The 18,555-nt window shown below is 39.0% G+C and overlaps 1 protein-coding gene across 4 annotated transcripts in view; it reads right to left on the bottom strand.

Moving 5' to 3' along the window:
* The window catches only part of agap1 (ArfGAP with GTPase domain, ankyrin repeat and PH domain 1), a 217,092-nt gene that overhangs the window by 21,357 nt on the left and 177,180 nt on the right, over positions 1 to 18,555 (bottom strand). For all 4 annotated transcript variants that reach the window (XM_082136709.1, XM_082136710.1, XM_082136707.1 and 1 more), the window contains 3 exons: positions 13,919 to 14,073; positions 12,381 to 12,471; positions 11,921 to 12,143 (listed from right to left, as the gene is read on the bottom strand). In XM_082136709.1, coding sequence (XP_081992835.1) covers positions 11,921 to 12,143; positions 12,381 to 12,471; positions 13,919 to 14,073 — 469 coding nt within the window. The remainder of the gene's footprint in view (positions 1 to 11,920; positions 12,144 to 12,380; positions 12,472 to 13,918; positions 14,074 to 18,555) is intronic.

The following is an 18,555-nucleotide window of genomic DNA, read 5'->3' as shown; positions in this document are numbered from 1 at the left end:
ACTGCACTCTTGTGATTTCCTCACAGGGTTTTAAACAACAATATCAGATTATTTATAACGTTATTTCACTGGATTAACGCCCGGATATATACTTAATTTTCCTCGTTCCTCTCGACCTATACAGCCGTGAGTGTGGAATGACACGTTTGGTGCACATCTAGTGGACTTTGCGCTCAAGTCACGCGCTCAAGTTGTCCGCGCGGACACACAATTGGGCTGCACGTGGACGTCCGCGTACCCACCTTATGACAAAAATTCGGTCACACGGATAGCGCACAACCCATCGCAGAACGCAGTTAGCCGCAGTATATATTTGGCTTTTACACTTGGAATATTGTTTCTTATGTCTTTCTGCCCAAAGAGAGTGCTGTAAAAAATTCAAATTTTTCTTAATTTCTAATCCATATTCACATTCTAAAATGGAAAACCACCACCCTAAAAAAACACACAAAAAACCCCAAAAAACTAAACGTCAATGACAGAGAGAATTCATGACGTGAATAAGGCCACAAAGGGACAATTTTACTCCAAGAGCTGCTCTGTTCCTGCCCCCCCTCCCACCCCCTTTTCTAACAAGGAAAAAACAAGGGCCTGAAATCAATTATCCTCTCTAGTCTAGTCGTTAGCTGCCCTTGGATAGACACAGATAATTAAGCTCAGCGCTTCTTTTAATATTACGGGCACTTAGCGTTTCTGATTCTGACTGAGCTCTGGCCTGCGCCACACTCAAATCAGTCCCACTGGAGGCAATGGGCCACACTCATACGAGGTTCCATTAACTGGATCAGAACGCTTCAGTGGCAGCATGCAAATGGGGGCCAAAGGGCAAAGAGAAAGAAAGAAAAAAAAAAAAAAAAAAAAAAAGTGTATGTGCGAGAGAGAGATGGAAAAGAAATGTGCTAAGCATCCGTAAAACCGCACAGGGCTTGATCTTTATCTGTACTCGCTATGCTCCCATCAGATCCATGTATGATGGGAGAAGTGCAGAATCAGGATGTGACGCAGGCTGGATTCAAACCCATATTCGAACCTGCACAATAACAAAGGCTTCGAAAAGCTGACATTCTCGTCTGGCTTTCACATTAACAGATTAAACAGTTCAAAAAGAGGTATTTAAACAAGAAATAATGAAATGTGATATTTATATATAGTTTTTCCTGACCTGAATAAAAAAAAAACATGAAAACTCCAAAAGAAAATTCACTGACAGAGCGAGAGAAAGGGAGAAAAAAATCCACACAAATACATCCACATTATTTATCCTGTATTAAATTGGACAAAAAGGTAGACAATGTGATGATTCAGGCATTAAATGCCCTCTTGCTTCACATTATCAGTCCTCTTCATAATACGCCGTGCTCTGATTGGCTCTTGTCAGCCAGTTTAATGTCAATAGTAAATTGGAAGGCTTGTTAACCTAGTTGGGACATGATTACGGGCAATGGTAGGCAGTCATGTAAAAAATAATGTCTATTAGACTAATCTAATCAAGAAGTCCTTTTACAGATGAATTAGAATGGGGCAGCCAATTATTTGAAACATTTTGCGCAGTGCTTTCTGTCAGAGAAAGAGAAAAAGAGAGGAGAAAGATAACGACACAAGAGCTGTTTAACATGCAGGCCATGAGCTGGCTCATTTCACCGGTCTTCACACTGGGAAGAGGTCAGAGGCTGACCAATGCAGGATCAGACAGTTAATGCTGAAGAAATGGACCTCCTTGAATGCCTGCCCGCACTGACAGGAAAACGATAAGGACAGGTACAGACAAGTAAGAAGGTGCGCAGCATATGTTGAAATTTAAAATGTGATTCTTCTTCTTTCCTTTTCCACAAAGAGATTAAGTTCAACGAGTAACATTATGCGAGTAACTCATGGGACATTAATAGTACGTCGCTCTCCGTCTACGTCTGGATCGGAGGAAGAATGAAGCCCAGCAGGCCTCCCCAAATCACCCCCCTCATCCGTCCCCAGGGCCCAATCTGATCTCAGCTTTGGGGACGCACACCTGCACCCCAGCCCAGATTAAGAGCCGGGTCTAATTTGAAATCTGTTAGCTCTGCCCTTTCAGAGACCGATATCTGGCCATAAAGAGGCTCCTTTTTAGCCACTTACTGCTGAATTATTATAGGCCAGACATTGCTCATGATGACGCATGTGGCTATGGGAGTCAGGCGGTTTGTGGAGCTCAATATCTCAGCTGTCTGATGGAAGTTTCTTGGATTCCATAAAACAGATGTTAGACACCCTAGTCTGCAGATCAACACCCACCTTCACCCACCCATCATCATGCAGACTGTGCCATGGTAGAGAAAAGAGAGTTAGTTAGTTTGTTAGTAAGTTAGCTGGTTTGCTTTACATTAAGGTCTTAGTTGTGTTGTTAAAGCTCAGTTATCATGGTGTTACACTTTACCTTTTCGTTTTTTTTTTCGTTTTTTTTTTTTTTTTTACCTGATCCCTCAACAAAAACACAAAAGGATTTGTCCATTGGCTTTTGGATTATTGCCAAAAAATAAGCTCGGTGCTTATAAGCCCTGACACATTTGGTTCATTATAACAATCTTCACAAATGAACTTTCATGAATTTTGAAGCCTAAATACACTCTAGCTAAACGTAGGCTATAAACAAACTACACCATGGTCACATGATTTCAATGTCACCACCATTAAGCTTTAGGTAGCTCTTTCATTTCATTATTAATAAAAAAAGTCTGAGTTAGAATAACATGATTATAAACACAACTAGTGTATAGACGAGTTTACCTGATCAGTGTGATGACGTTTCATATACCCAATAACTTATTTAGTCTCTCTCATTCACTTGTTAGGAAACGCCTTTTTCAAGACAAGCAAAAGGATAAAAAATCGTATAATAATAATAAAAATCACAGGAGATATTACTGATACATTTAATGTCGCAGAATAAAATGTGAAAAATACCTTGAACTTGTGTTCACCACAGACCTTATTTCAGGCATTTAACCAAAAACCCATTAAAAAAAACATTGACTTCAGGACGATGGAACCAGAAGTGCTAAAATAATCGTTTCCATGTTTTGGCCTACAAAAAAAAAACTAATTTCTGTAGCATTCCACTATAATCAGTAAAAATCTAATAGTGTTTTCTGCTATTGATTACACTCTGATAACATAAGAAAACAAGTATATCACTAACATGCACTTGGAACAAAGGGGTGTGTGAAACGCACACAATGCATGTATTTCACACTTTAAGATTCACGCTTGGTGACAGGCTGCGAAACGTTAGAGTGTTGCTGAGGGTTGGCAGTGTGAGATGCCAGCGAGCGCCACCCTCCCAATAAGTCACCACGAGGCGCAATTAGCAGAGCTGTCATTCCTACCCTGCCTGGCCCGCTAATACAGTCCGGCACCTAGTGTGTGAGGAAGGGGAGAGGGGGCTCTGGTGTCCATGGCAGCACCACACTAATTAAAAAAATGAGACTGCAACATGGCCTAGCTGCCAACAAAGAGCACTCATGCCAAAACCTATCGCCTATGAGGGAGTGTGTGTGAATGTGTGTGTGTGGTCACAAACAATCCCAAAAATAAGCCCATAGCGGTGTCTTTGAGCGACCTCATAGAGTTTTGGAGGCAGAGAAGGTGTGAATTTATCCCAGGCAGTAAAAGGTTAATGGGTATATTTAGAGGTTCTCTCGGGCTCAATCGCACATAACGGCCAAGCAGCCCATGAGGCAACAGGAAGAAACTTTCCCTTTGCTTTAAAGCAAACAGCTAAATACAGAGAACATGTTTTAATGGCTCAATAATAGCCCTATTAAGTGACAGATATCACTGATTTAAGTGTCCTGAATTATAACAGGATCAATAAACTACAAAAAAGGATTTTTAAACAGATAAAAAAAAAAAATGTTTTTTAATGTTTGCCCTAAATCCAATAACCGATAAATGGACAACATAAAAATTCTACATTGTTTTGTTCGAATTAATTAAAGCTAAAAGCTACAAACAGTTTTAGGCATTAGGGTCAGTTTATCTCAAGTGGTCCAATGGAGGTTGCTTGACCATTTTTTTATTTCCTAATTTCCTCAAGACAGACGCTGTGGTTAAACAGTGCTTAAAATGCAATAGTATTCTTGTAGGGCGGGGTTTTAGAAAGAGGGGGGCGTGTCCAAATCAGCAAGTATAGTTTTAGAACAGCTAACATACAGCACCATTAATTCAACTCTTGACATTCTCTTAAAAGACGATTAACAGTGAAGGCTTGAAGAAGAGGCAGAGGTTGCTGAGGCTAAATGCTAAACAAAACCTTATAGAAATAGGTGGGTCAAGAAGAAAAAGGAAAAAAGAAAGAGGCTGAAAACGGCATACTATTTCTCTAGTCGGATCCAGGTGGGCTGTCTGGGTGTGATCACTCTAAAACATAATTCCAGCCTGGAGAACGAGGAATGATGCATGTGGAGAAAGAGGTATGGAAGACAACACGTCTCTTCCCCCTTACCTCCAGCTCACACCCCCCAAACAGGCCCCTAATTGAAAGACGAGAGTAGCCCAGACCTTGACAGGCGGGAGGTCAGTCTAATTGCTGCTGGCCATATTTAACATTAAGATAATCAGCCCATTAATTACCCTTTGGATCATTAAATCAGTCGCTTGCAAAATGAAATTTCGAGCTCTATTACTCACTTGAGAGACCACGAGGGAGGGTTTTCATTTATCAGCCACCAATCCTGGATGCAGAGCGCACACACCAATGCCTGAGCTGTTCACCAGGACACAAGCTTGCTGAGTATCAGCATTTAGCGACAAGACAGCGCTTCAAATGTATGAACGCTTCAAAAATGTCTCAAGACTGAGACATGCTAATAAGGAAAAACCATGAACTTCACACACGTCAAATGTAAATCATATCAACAGAACTTAATTTTCCAAGTATAGAGTATACATTAGATTATAGTCGGTTTTTAGATTTGACACACTCACTACAGTCAAACGTGCTTTTTCCAATACGATTGAACCCATTTTGATGTTACAAGCTAAATCAATTCAAACGTCCAGTGAAGGATGGGAAGGTAGCAAATTACACGCAACAGAGCACTGACAAAATCACATGCACACACAATCACGGGGTGGCCAAGTAGTCTTTAAAATGTAAGTCAAATTCTACAAGACTTTTTCACGATTTTATGGCTTTTTATGGCTTTTATCGGGTTTCCCAACCAGGCTTCATTAACCCCTAGAATTTCATGAGGGAACTGAAGTTTGTAAGATTCTGATAGAAATGCAATTCTGAATTCAATTAAAAGGCATAATTTTTTTTTCATTTTAATTATATATAAAGAATATATATCAAATAAAAAAAATCTAATAATAATAGTACTTTTCATAAATTACACTTTATATTAGGTGTCTTCACTATGTACTTGCACAAAACTTAATGCGCTGCCATTGAGGTGGGATATGGGTAGTGATCGACCGATATATCGGCCGGCCGATATATCGGGCCGATATTTGCGTTTTGTACGTGTATCGGCATCGGCCGATACACGGCTGCTGCGTCTGCCGATAGTTTTTTCCCGGCATTATTTACAGACAGGCGTCCACAGGCAGCTCTGTGTTGCTGGAGACGCTGCACTGCCCCTCCCCCACTAGCAGAGTGCTGGAATCTGCTCTTCAAGACAACGATAAGTTTTAAACTTCCAAAGCATCTTCTAACTGTTTGACTTAGCTGAAATATTGCCATACACTTTGAAAGTGGAAACAGGTAGCTCTATATGTACTAGCAACTATAGCTAAGCAAGTTTGTGGGTCCAAATGGAAAACGCGAATGCCTCTATAAAACTGCTTGCCATTGTATTTAGGGAGCTGCAAATAGCTAAGTTGTAGGCTATTCGTATGCATAAGGTAGCTGTTACGAACACTGGTCATAGGATTAAGTAATGCCGACGTTGTTCCGTGGTATTTGTGGGAGTTTTATTCAGCGACCACCTGGCAGAGGTTTGGACGCGTGTGGTGTGTGTGTCTCCAGTCAGTTTCCCACACATAGACTAATTCGTGGAAGTGCGCCACAGAATCAACACCGGCCGCCACATATTGCGTTTTTTGCGGTCGCCAAAGCGAATTTTTATCCCGCCAAAGCCTTATTTGATCACTGAGTGATGTTGATGACTGAAAACTGCGCTTGTGACAGGTCGCATGTCGCTGAAAGAACGAGCAGAGAGAGAGAGCGCGCTCCTCCTCTGGCCGCGCGCGCGCACACTCACACCGTCTTCAAACTGTCTTGCTCTCCCTCCCTCGCGCATATTAATCAAAATCAATTGAGAATTGACATGATGGTAAAAGGTCGGAAGAGCGAAGTTTCATGTGGAGGATTGGGACATTTCTTTCCTGAATTACCGCTGGATGTGATTTGTGCTAAAAAAAAAAAACGTTTCCTTATCTTCTCTGAAAAGCGTACGTTCCGCACATTCAGCTGACACAAACCACACTTTCAATAAACCCAAAAACCTATCCAGTGATGAAATGTTTTCTGTGTTGACACAAATCTTGTGCGATGTCCTAAACTGCTGGGATAATCACACAAACACGTACACGTCCGCTAATGAAACCTCTGATTCACGCACTAATGACTCCTTTAAACCGATTCTATTTAATGTATGGCAATACATTATAACAACTGATCTATCCAACACTGAACTCACCAGACGTCTGAATCGGTGTATAACAAATCAGTAACACTTTATAATAAAGTTCAGTTTATTAAACTCTAGTTAACTTCATTAGTTAACATTAGGCCTAACTATTAATAAACTGCACTTCTACAGCATTTGCTAATCTTTGATAATGTTAATTTAACCATTTATAGTAGCCTTATTGAAATCAAAAGTTGTATTTGTTAACATTAGTTAGCCTAATGCACTGTGAATAACATGAACAGCTGAATTTATTAACTAAGATTAACAAAGATTAATAAATAATACAGTAACAAATGTACCTTTTGCTCATTTTTAATTATGCTTAAATAATTATTTTAAGTATTTTCAGCACTGAACTCTTTTTTTACTTGTTCTACCTCACCTGTTTTTACTATTTGTTAAATATATATTTTTTTAAGTTCAATAAATGATCCTCTTTTAAATTGAGACTTGCAACATTTGTTATCATCATGATCATTGTGTCATTTTTATGATGTAAATTGAGGGAGCAAAAGCAGTATCGGCTCCAAAAATCGGCTCAAGAAAATCGGCAGCCCGTATCGGTCATCGGCTAAGGCTGATGAAAAAAAATCGGTATCGGCATCGGCACTAAAAAATCCATATCGGTCGATCCCTAGATATGGGTATAAGGTTAGGGACAGGTTAAGTGGTATGTGTAGGTTTCAGGGTGGGTAGAGTCAACAGTGTAATTATAGCTGTAAATACAGAAATTATAACAGATATAATTACATGCAGGTAATTATAATAATATAAGTACAATGTAAAAACATGTTTGTACACAATAAGTGCAATTAGTACATAGTAGTTAAAGACACTTAAAGGTCCACTGAAGTGCCTTGAAACGTGCAGCATTATTCAATGTGTTGACGTAATATCCACTGAAACAGGAAAACAGGACATATTCAACAGCCCCACCCCTTTTTGAAATAGCCAATAGCGTTTAGTTTATATCACAGCTTGGACAGAGCTGTTGAGCTCAGCAAAGCCGCATTTGATAGCTTATGACAGCCACAGTCTAATAGACTCCCCTTTTAGATTTAAGATGCAACTGTTATTAAAGCAAAACAGTGAACATAATTATGCTGAGTAAGTGTAGTTTGTGTAGATTTTATCGATTAACTCGTATGTGTAGTTTATGTCGATTTATTTGAATGAAAATAATTTTTCTCTTTAACATCCGGCGACGCTTCCCTCTGGGCTCCCGTAGTTCCGAACGGGCTCAGCCCTCTCCCCACGTGTTTGCCATAGAGATACACAAACAACACAGCAAATGAACAAGACCGTGGCAGCACAAGCACACCCGCCAAAAAACAACCTACAGTCTTGCGAACATTTACAAACTGAATCTGCAGGGCTGCCAACTCTCACAAATTCACAGTGAGACTCGCGCAATTGTCACTTTTTACACGCTCTCACGCCACACATCCATTTTCTCACGCAGAGAAAAATCACGAAGCAAAGAGGACACTGACACCGACAGATAAGACAGAGCAGGTTACTATTGCAATGAAATAAACTTAACTTCACTAACTTCACTGTCACTAAACTTAATAAAATTCTGTTTTGTTACCAAATGTCTTAACATTCACTCAAATTTTTTTTTTTAGGGTTAGAGTTAGTTAATAGGGTTAGGGTTAATACATTTATACTAAAAGCCAAAAAACGTTCATTTTGATTTCATGGGGACTTTAATATAAAGTGGGAGCAGGGCTGTCAAAATAATTATGTTTTAATCGCGATTAATTGCACACATCTCGTGGAATTAAAGGGATACTTCACCTCTAAAATAGGTCATTTATGTAGAAGAAATGTGAAATTATTTTTGAATTTGGAGCTTTCTAGACTGAGAAAAGCCAGAAAATGTATTTTTGGCTTATGTGGATGAAAGACAACAACTCCCAGAATGCACTTGCTTCGCTGCCCTAGGAGGCCACTCCCAAGCCACGCCTACCGGTAAGAGAGCGCAGTTGAAAACAACAAGGCTAGGCTACTAGTAAGTCTCCGTGACGAGTTTGCCCGGGATTTCGAGATCGCCCAAAATGTCCGGGAATCGGCTTTTGCGTTCTACAGTCGCCATTCATTATGTTTACTGTGGCGAGCAGGACGAGACTGAGGGGCGCAGGAGAACGGTGCGAGGCCGGTGGCGTGATTACTGATGAGCGTGTAAGACGCACCGGCAGAGTGCGAATTACCCCACCATAATTGGGGGGGTACTGCTCCTTCACTTCTTCTATGACCATCATGGTCCACTACCATATCAATCCCCACCGTGATCGCCAAGTGCAACATGTGTTGTGCAACACACATAGCCTACAAGGTCTAAACATGTGACAAACTGATAATCAGTAGGCTAAAGAATATCTCATTGTTATTATATATCCAAAAGAGAACTGTTTTGATCAACTCCCAAAAAAGTTAAGTTAAGTGCACTGAAATACCATTCTAATTACTAGTAAAAGTAATACCTTTCCAAGAAGCCTATTGCCTATTTCAGGGTTTTTCCTGGCTCAAAATGAGGCGGAGGTGGTAAAATCATAATAATGTATTTTAATAATAAGATAAGTAAATGTGTATTTTTTTGTAGATCATCATATAGCCTAATGTGTTTCCCACATTATTTTGTGGGTGGAGCTTGGTATCTCTAGGGGGGTCTGGGGGCATGCCCCCCCGGAAGAAAGTTTTGTACATTTTAAAGATAAATTCATTAATCTGGTGCACTTTGAGTCACCCGAATCCACTATTAAAAATAAATAATCCACCCACAAACCGCCTATATTTAGATATCTGCATCTGATCATCACATTACAATTATTCAAATTCTTAGTGTTAAGCATGATAATATAACAAATGATAATACATATCACACTGAAGTAGGCTGATTTAAAATGAACATTTATTTAAAATAAAAAAGTTCTTCTTTTGGCAAAATTACATTTCCTTAATAGCCTAAACAGAGGCTTTACTCCCTTCAAGCTTAAATTGTCAATGTTTCATTACATCACTGTTTGAAAACACTCAGAATAATTTTTTGTACCTTTATAAAGGGCATTTTCCCCTAATTTTATTAAATGTATGCTCCATCTTTCATTTCAAATTCTTAAATTTGATAAATATATTAAATTAAAATAATTAGACACTAGGCTGTTAACAATAAAATTAAATAATTTACATTTAAAATTATAACTGTATTAAATTAGATTATTTTAAATATTTTTGAATATACAAATAAGGAATGTTGAAAAGAATGATACTTTATGAAACTAGCGTTTTGTCATTCAACGTTGACACTTGCTTGAGAAGTTGAAGTCGTTCTCTATCTCCGTTGCTTCTAGCCACGGTGGTTAAAAATGGTACGGTCCACAATAGGGGTGTCTGAAATCGCTTTACATTAAAATGTTCCTACAGTGAAAATAGGAGTTGACTTGTATTGTAACTGTAATTATATTTTTTCACAATATCAGAAAAATTATCTGACCCCCCCAAAACTGATATTTCTGTCCCTTTGGGGGGTACAGGGTCATCATTGGGGGGTATAGTACCCCCCAGTACCTCCTGTAATTCGAACTATGCACACCGGTCTAGTAGGCTATCTCTCACGGAGGAGCGGGAATTTTCTTAGCAATGTTAAAACGCACATCAACCGATCACTTGTTTAGCGTTCATGTAAACACTACATTCAGATTCACCAATCGGAATGAATTCAGTTAGACTGAAACAAAAGGTGTGCATGTAAACAATGAATGGCGACCGCAGAAAGCAAAAGCCGAATCCCGTCCGGGATTGTCCGGGGAAAAGAGTATGGTAACCCCTACTACTCAGCTTTCTCCACAGAACAAGAGCCTGCTAGCTTAGCTTCCAAAGAAAGATGTCTGACACTATTTGTACATTCTGTGAGTGAGATCCCACCCTCTATGGGCGGGTTGAAAACATGCGGGACAGCCCCTCCTACTGGCTGTAGTCTTTAGCCTCTGGCCAAAAAATCCTCAGATGACGCAAAATGTCAATTTTTGCGTCATCTGAGGATTTTTTCCAGACAAAAAATACATAAATCTCTCGTCTCAGGGGTATATGAGGCTGGAAAGCACGGTAATTCGAAAATACTTCAGGTTTTCTACTAATACAAAGCTTAATGCTAAATCCTGAAGTATCCCTTTAAGAAATTATTTAGCGGCCTATTTCAAGTAAATTAATTGGATTACAGGATTATCTCAGGTAACAAAAAAACAAGGACCCCCATTGTCAACTACTATATTCTTAATATTCTTGATGTACCGTAAAATGCATGTTTTTACTTCAGATGAATCTTGTCAGCTTAGCCTACAAATATATTTCACATCAACTTTCAATGTCACTAAGTAAAAGCCAGGTCCAGTCAAAAACATGAGGGAATCACACTTGATTACACTCTGTCTATTTCAGCAGGAGTATTGAGGGTGAGTAGAGAGATGACTGTGTCCAGTGACTGAGGTTAATTGAGATAATATTGACCCTCTCTTTAATCTCCTCTTCCCACTCAGGGGGCCACATGCCTTCAACATACATAAATAAACAGCTACATGAGGAACTATAATCGCATTAGCACATCGACAACGGACGGCAGAAAATGGCGGATCCATATCGAAAGATTTTCAGAGAGGAGGGGAGTAATTAAAAGGTGCTTCAGGTGACTAATGAGGCCGGCGTGGAATGGGAAGTCGATATTTTGGCGGCCAGCAGTCAGCACTAATTTGTTATGATGGCTGGTGGGACTAAAGCCTCTCTGCCGATAATTACGCTGCTAAAGATGGAAGAGCAAGGAAAAGGAAAAATCTGATTTTAGGTTTTTCCAAAGAACTCCACACACATATGCTATAAAGGCAGATTGTCACTGTCATGTGACCTACGGCATCAGTTGCATAGCTTCACCACCATTGGTTATTAATGGGATGACCATGAGATATTAAAGTTTCCATCGAATGCGCACTGCAGAATCTCGGTGGAAGTAGAAGGTTATCCGTGTACTTTTTGAGTACCGTTTTTTGAATACTATGTATTCATACATACTACTCCATTGCGGTAAATTTTTTTGTATACTATATAGTATATAGAAAATATAAAGTAGGAAAATATAATCAGCACCTTGTTTACATTAAGTGGAAATAATGATAGATGTTACACCCACAAAGTGAAATGATTGGTTATGTAAAAATATCAAACAGATAGAAAGAGGAAATAATGTAAATGTGTACCTGCTGGCATCAGGAGCAGGCTTTAGGCGTCCTTGAGCATTGGCCTCCCACACACTATTAGCCAGCTCATTGCCGATGGCAGACATGACCTTGATGAGCTCCAGGGGCCACTCGTCCAGGTCCAAAGAGCGAACACGGGACAGGTGAGTACCCAGGTTCCGATGAATGCCTGAACATTCTATACAGATCAAAGCCCCTAGGTTCAGACTGGCCCAATCAGGATCTGAAAAAGCCAAAAAAGCCAGACAGAAAAAATGAAACAGTCCATAAGTTTATATATATAGATATATACACGGCATAACCATGTATATATGGCATATATAACCCTAATTTGTCCATATAGAAGGATCATTCTGTTTGTTGAATCATTTAGCCAGACCAATATATAATGATCAGTACATAATACGAAATGTAAACACAGATCTCAGATTATAACATATTTATTCAGGTCAAAACTCACTCTGAGCTTCACAATCCACACAGCGTGTGTTTCCTCTCATGTTCCTGACAGACTGCAGTGCGATGGCCTCTGATTGGCTGCTCAGACGAGACTACGGGCACATAAGTAAGTTAAAGTTTGTTTCAAAGGTAATGACTCTCATGAAGCATATTATAAAGCATCATTAGACAATTCTGACTACACAGCAACATTGGAAACACCCAGCATTTTATGCTGAAATGAGATTCCAAAGTGGGGAAACAAGCGGAGCTAAATAAAAAGAATAGAGGCACTCTGTAGAAGGTCCAGGGAAATGCAATTTGCCCTGGCCTGAGGCATAAACACAGTGGGTTGAGAGTTAAAATTGTAGCTATGAAACTGGCATGTAATACTGCAGGAGGGTAATATTAGAATGAAAGTAATTACAATTTCTAAACATGGGCATGAATGTGAATATATATATATATATATATATATATATATATATATATATATATATATATATATATATATATATATATATATAAATATATAAATATATAAATATATATTACACATTCATGCCCATGTTTAGAAATTGTAATTACTATATACATACACATATATACATACACACAGCCATGTAACAAGAAGGTGGAGCATTTTAATTATCTTATGCACTTGATAAAACACCAACTCTTTGACAAGAAAGGATGTCAGCCATTAACATTGACAACAATCCTTTAAAACTGGGGTCCAAGATGGTTGTAGGGGATCTATATATATATATACACATACACACAGCCATTATTGCCAAAATAGCTGGCGACAAAAGTGAGTACACACTAAGTGAACATGTCAAAACTGTGTCCAAAGTGTCAATATTTTGTGTGAGCACCATTGTTATCTAGCATGGAATTCACCAGAGCTGCACAGGTTGTTGCTGGGATCCTATTCCACTCCACCATAATGACATCATGGAGCTGCAGGATGACCTTCCGCTTCTGCAACCTCTAAAGCAATGCTGGCAGCACTCATGCGTCTGTTTTTTGAAGCCTTTTGCACCTTACGCACAGTACGAGGACTCTTGACCCTTGTGAGGCTTGTTCCGAGTGGAACCCGTCTTGGAAAACCTCTGTATGACCCTGGCCTGTACTGTAACTAAGTTTCAGGGTGTTACCAATCTTCTTATAGCCTAGGTCAACTTTGTGAAGAACAACAATTCTAATTCTCAAATCCTTAGAGTTCTTTGCCATGAGGTGCCATGTTGAACAAACAGTGGTCAGAATGAGAAAATTTTACTCAAAAGCACAAATTTGAACTGCTCCAATACAAGATACACACATTTGTATCACATTACTTTGTTGGAAAACAGGTGTTTTTTATTTATTAAGAAGCAGTGAGGCTTTTTTTATATACATTTTTTTATACTTTTTAAAAATCAAATGATGTAATGAGGCTTACATTATGCCCCCAATTAATTACAATTTCATTTTTATTCAGAAATTGAAAACACTCCCCTCATTGAAGGGGTGTATTCAAGTGAAACACTGTTTTAGAGCTTTGAATCGGTTTTCTACCTTCTGTTTGCTGCTCTCGCAGGACTGCAAGCTCGCCAGGATCTGGCTCTCAATGGCCTGAACCCATGCGTCCCGCTCCTCATAGGATGTTGCCTCAAAATTCCAAGTCTGTCCCGTCAGAGAAACAATGATGAACTCAAAGTTGTCCTCTTGTTCTAGACCAGATGGGAGAAAACAGGATGATTACTAATCAACAGCTACAACAGCAGAGAAACAGAATGTTTATTAAAGTGATGCATGTCATTTTGTAATATTTTTGTCATTTTTGTTTGTTTTAAAGAAACTTATGAACATTTTATAAATGTGATGTTTTCTGAGTGCAGCTTAAGAAGACATTATATGACTGCTTAACTCAAACACTTTGGTTGTACTGTTCTTGGATAAAAGTCACCAGGAAGGATTCTCGCCCCTGTGGAGCACCTGTTAGCTGCAGGACACACTCTACAACCCCTGACCTGGAGGGCTTGCCCCGCGACCCTGGTCAGGATATGCCACTAATTACAGACCAGACCAGCATCACGATCTTTCCAACCGTGCTGCTGGTCCTGTCCACAACACTCCCTAGGCAAAGTGACATATGGATCTGCTATCCAGGGCCCTGGTTAGGTTAATGGGCCAATCACGAGACAATTAGGAAAATCTGTGTGTGTGAGAGTGAGTGAGTGAGTGAGTGAGTGAGTGAGTGAGAAAGATAGAGTGAGAGCCCCCTTTTCAGGAGTTTATCTCAAGAGTTTGAGTACAGAGAAATGGAGGGAGGTTATTTAGCGGCACTGAGGGTCAACATTTGGAAAGTGTTAGGAACAAAAGGCCATTGACTGGGTGATCAGATGGGACAGCAATGGAAGGGGCTAGCAGATGGCTTGAACAGAGAACCTGCATTGATGAGATGTGTTGGTGTGTCACAATCAAAGGGGACCACCACCCCCGCTCCCCCGAAACACGATCTGAGCCAGTAAGAGATCACACACTTTACACATTCTGTTTATAATTTACTCTGGAGTGGGCAATTACATAATGAAGAAGTAATCAGGGAAGTAATACCCCTCCACACACACACGCACACAGGCATCCCTAAGGCCAAAATGCCATTTGAAGTGGAAAGACCCATGCACTCCATAGCATCTGCAGGCCAATGAGAACAGGAAACAACCTGACAACTCTGTATTCTAGAATACTACGAACAATCTAATCCCTCACGGATGGCTGGTATCCCTGACAGACAAACTAATTTCAGCCTCAGATGGCATACTCATGAACTCATGATGCTTTTTACACAAAAATGCCTAGAATAACTGATTGGCTAACGTTGGGATTCAGTTGGAGTCACTACCTAAACATTGTATCTTTGAAAGAAAGATAGCTTATATAGCCTCTTCCTGTCTGAAGATGAAAGTATCATCAGTGACAAGGGACTGTGTGCATGAAGCTCAAATTAAAGAGACGATACGCACAAAAATGAGAATAACAAAAGACAGGAAATAACGATAAAGGCATGTTATATTAGAGTCCACATCAATAGATAATATTCTGTTTATGTTGAGGTGGGCTGCAGGTATCTGCTGCTTTAAAGGCTCTATCAGGGATATTCAATTAAAGTTCCAAGAGGTCCGGTCTCTATATTTCCTTCCCAGCAGAGGTCCGGACAATACTTTTTTGGATAAATTTCCATCTGGGCAGCACTAGTAACTTGTAAAAAACAACAACAAAAACCTAAACAGTCAAAATGGTCATCAAAGATGAGTATGTTGGGCCTCAGAGTCAAAGCAGTGGTTTCTAAGAAGCTACTGTGTGGGGGTTCAGGGTTTTCCTCTTCAAGTCTGGACAATTTTTTTTATTTTCTTAAAATAAGTATCTACTATAAACAAACAAAGTACATAATCAAAATGCCCTCATCATGAACAGAAAACAAATTTAACTAGTTATTTCAAGGTTTTAGTTGTCTATAAATAATTTTTCCAATTATAATATAATTTATTCTGAAATGCTCATAACATAATAATGCATAATATAGATGGGGAAAAAAAGTCTTTCCAAAAAACTTGTTTAAATGGTCGGAGTCATGACAGATCAAAATAGTTTTATTTGCTGCATTCTCATTTTCTGCAGTGTTTTATGAATCTAGTTTTCTCTACTGTTGTTAAAATAAGTGTGCTATCTGAAGCTCTTGTAGCGCTGTAGTGTCTTCAGCAGGAGAGAGAAGCAACGCACATGAAACAAAAAAGGCTTGAACGAAGCACGTTTTGCTCTAGATAGAAGTATCAGAGGATATAGTGCTGAAAGATCATTACCATAAACGACCCTGAGTGCCTGTGGCGCGAACTGCTCCGTTGTTTTGACGTGCTGCTCATTTTAAAATACAGAAACGGTAAAATGGTGCAACAGTTGTCATTTTGTTTGTATATCAGTTTCACCGATATATCGGTACCAATAGTTGATTGGTGGAACTATCGTTATCGTTATACCGATTATATCCAGCTGGTCACTTTTATGCATTCATTAGCCGGCGAAGCTGCATATTTAAAGCTAGTGACGTGATTGCTTTCTCAACATTGATATGTTCATGTAGCCGACAGAAACAAACAAATCAGAAACGCATTCGATTTAATTATTTTTTATCACTACAATACATAGTTATTTTGATTAGACAATCATCAAGTGTTCTAATCTAGAAGCAAATAAATTGAGAGACTATACATGTAATATACATTTATGCAATTTTAATGCTCTAGTCTTTGCAGATATTTAAAGATGGCCATCTTTAAGCATAGCAGATTCTTTGGATTTATATGAAATGGTAACACTTTACAATACGATTACATTTTTAGCATTAACTAAGGTTAATACATGTTGTAGTATTACATGTTGTAATGGATTACATCCATTGTTAGTTTGTTAATTTCAACATTTACTAATACATTTTAAATTGAGTTTTAATTTTTATTTTATCTGTTAACCTTAGTTAATGTACTATGAACTAACATGAATGATCAAGGTACAATTGTATTGCTCAAATAGTAATGCATGCTGTAAAAAAAATTATATTCCATAATACATAGTTCATGAAAGCTAGCTAATACATCCTTGTTAACAAATGGGACTTGCAACGTGTTACCTATGAAATTTACGTATGTTTCTATCTTATAGCTAAAGAAACCTGTAATATTTTAATGTTTAAATTATTTTCTGTAGAATTCGTTCTGTAAAACTTCTCATTTTAATATATTCATATTTAGATATTTATTTCATTTAGCACATTTCAGTTCAGCACTGGTTTACTTGGAGTGTTATGTTTTTTAAATCCAGTATCCATTTTAAAAATATCGGTTGATTAATCGGTTATCAGCACGTATGGTCAAACCTAAATATCGGTATCAGTAAAATCCACTATCGGTCGACCTATACTACTTTTCATAAATAAGCATTCAAACCAATTTGTCTATGAGGCTTCTCTTCTGGCTATACTATGTTCTGAGACAGCTTTTCAAATCATCTCCCTGTGAGGCCATTTCACAAGTTTAATCAGCAGGAAATCTGTGCAGTCACACCATTTCCTCTCCTTCAGTCAATCACAGGCCTAATTGAACTCCTATCATACAAGTCATATTAAAGGTCCCGCAGGGCCATGAGCCACCCTCACTGCTTTAAAAGAGCCTTGTGTTTAAATCCCCAAATTCCTCCCTTACAGAAAGACATGCTTGGTAGACAGAATGCTTAAACCTCTCCACTCTCCAAACTTAGAAAAGGGAAGGAAAGAGATCTTTCCTGTTCTGGATCAAAAGAACAAGCATACATTAGATAATTTGCTCATTTACAGCAAAAGTCAAACTCAAAACATCAACAAAAAGTGGCTGGGGAGTCTGGGCCTATTATTTATTCAGTTTAAGTTTTTTTTTTTATTATTAAAATTTGCAAGGTTTGGGGGTTGGTGGGATCACTGGAGCATCCCAGCCTAGATTGGACCCACCCTTCAAAGGCACCGGGCCCTCTGGGGTCAGCAGCAATGTTCTCACCCTAATTAAATTGCAGTGCTGTTGGGGAGAGGGCGGTATTTGACAATTATGAAAAGCAACAATGCAGAAAGATGATATTCAGAGGCAAATATGAAGATTGGCTCCGCCTCCTCCCCTTAGCACACAATTAATAAGAAAACAATTGTGTAATACAAAAACTGAGCTGACAGGGCATCAGGCAACCACCCCTCCCCTCTATTTCGCCCTTAAACTTCAAAATGGGGCAGCTATCATTCATCTGGTGCCTGGTACTGATCTCCATATTCCACAAGCTACTAATATGACGATAATTACTTTCAGTGCAATTTAGACCGAAAGTATCCAATCATTCATGCACTTTTCTATTCTTGTGGTTTGATGTTCAGGCATATTGCAGAGGCAAGGAAATTTGTGAACTCTGACACAGGCAACCTTTACCAACAAACGGCACACAATCAACTCAGAGAGCAAAAGATGCAGCATGCACAGAAATGAGGCAGGCTAGGGTGGGGGTGTTACCTCCACACGGCCCAGACGGCAGTGCTTGGGGGTACAGTGGAAGAGTTGAATGCTTGGAAACACAAATTAACCGAGCGAAATGTCAAAGCACACAGTATTGCTTTGTGACACAGGTCATTAATTCCCATA

This window comes from Leuciscus leuciscus (assembly GCF_965113295.1).
Source record: "Leuciscus leuciscus genome assembly, chromosome: 14".
NCBI classification, from domain to species: Eukaryota; Metazoa; Chordata; class Actinopteri; order Cypriniformes; family Leuciscidae; genus Leuciscus; species Leuciscus leuciscus.
This window is presented reverse-complemented; position numbering and strand designations above follow the sequence as displayed.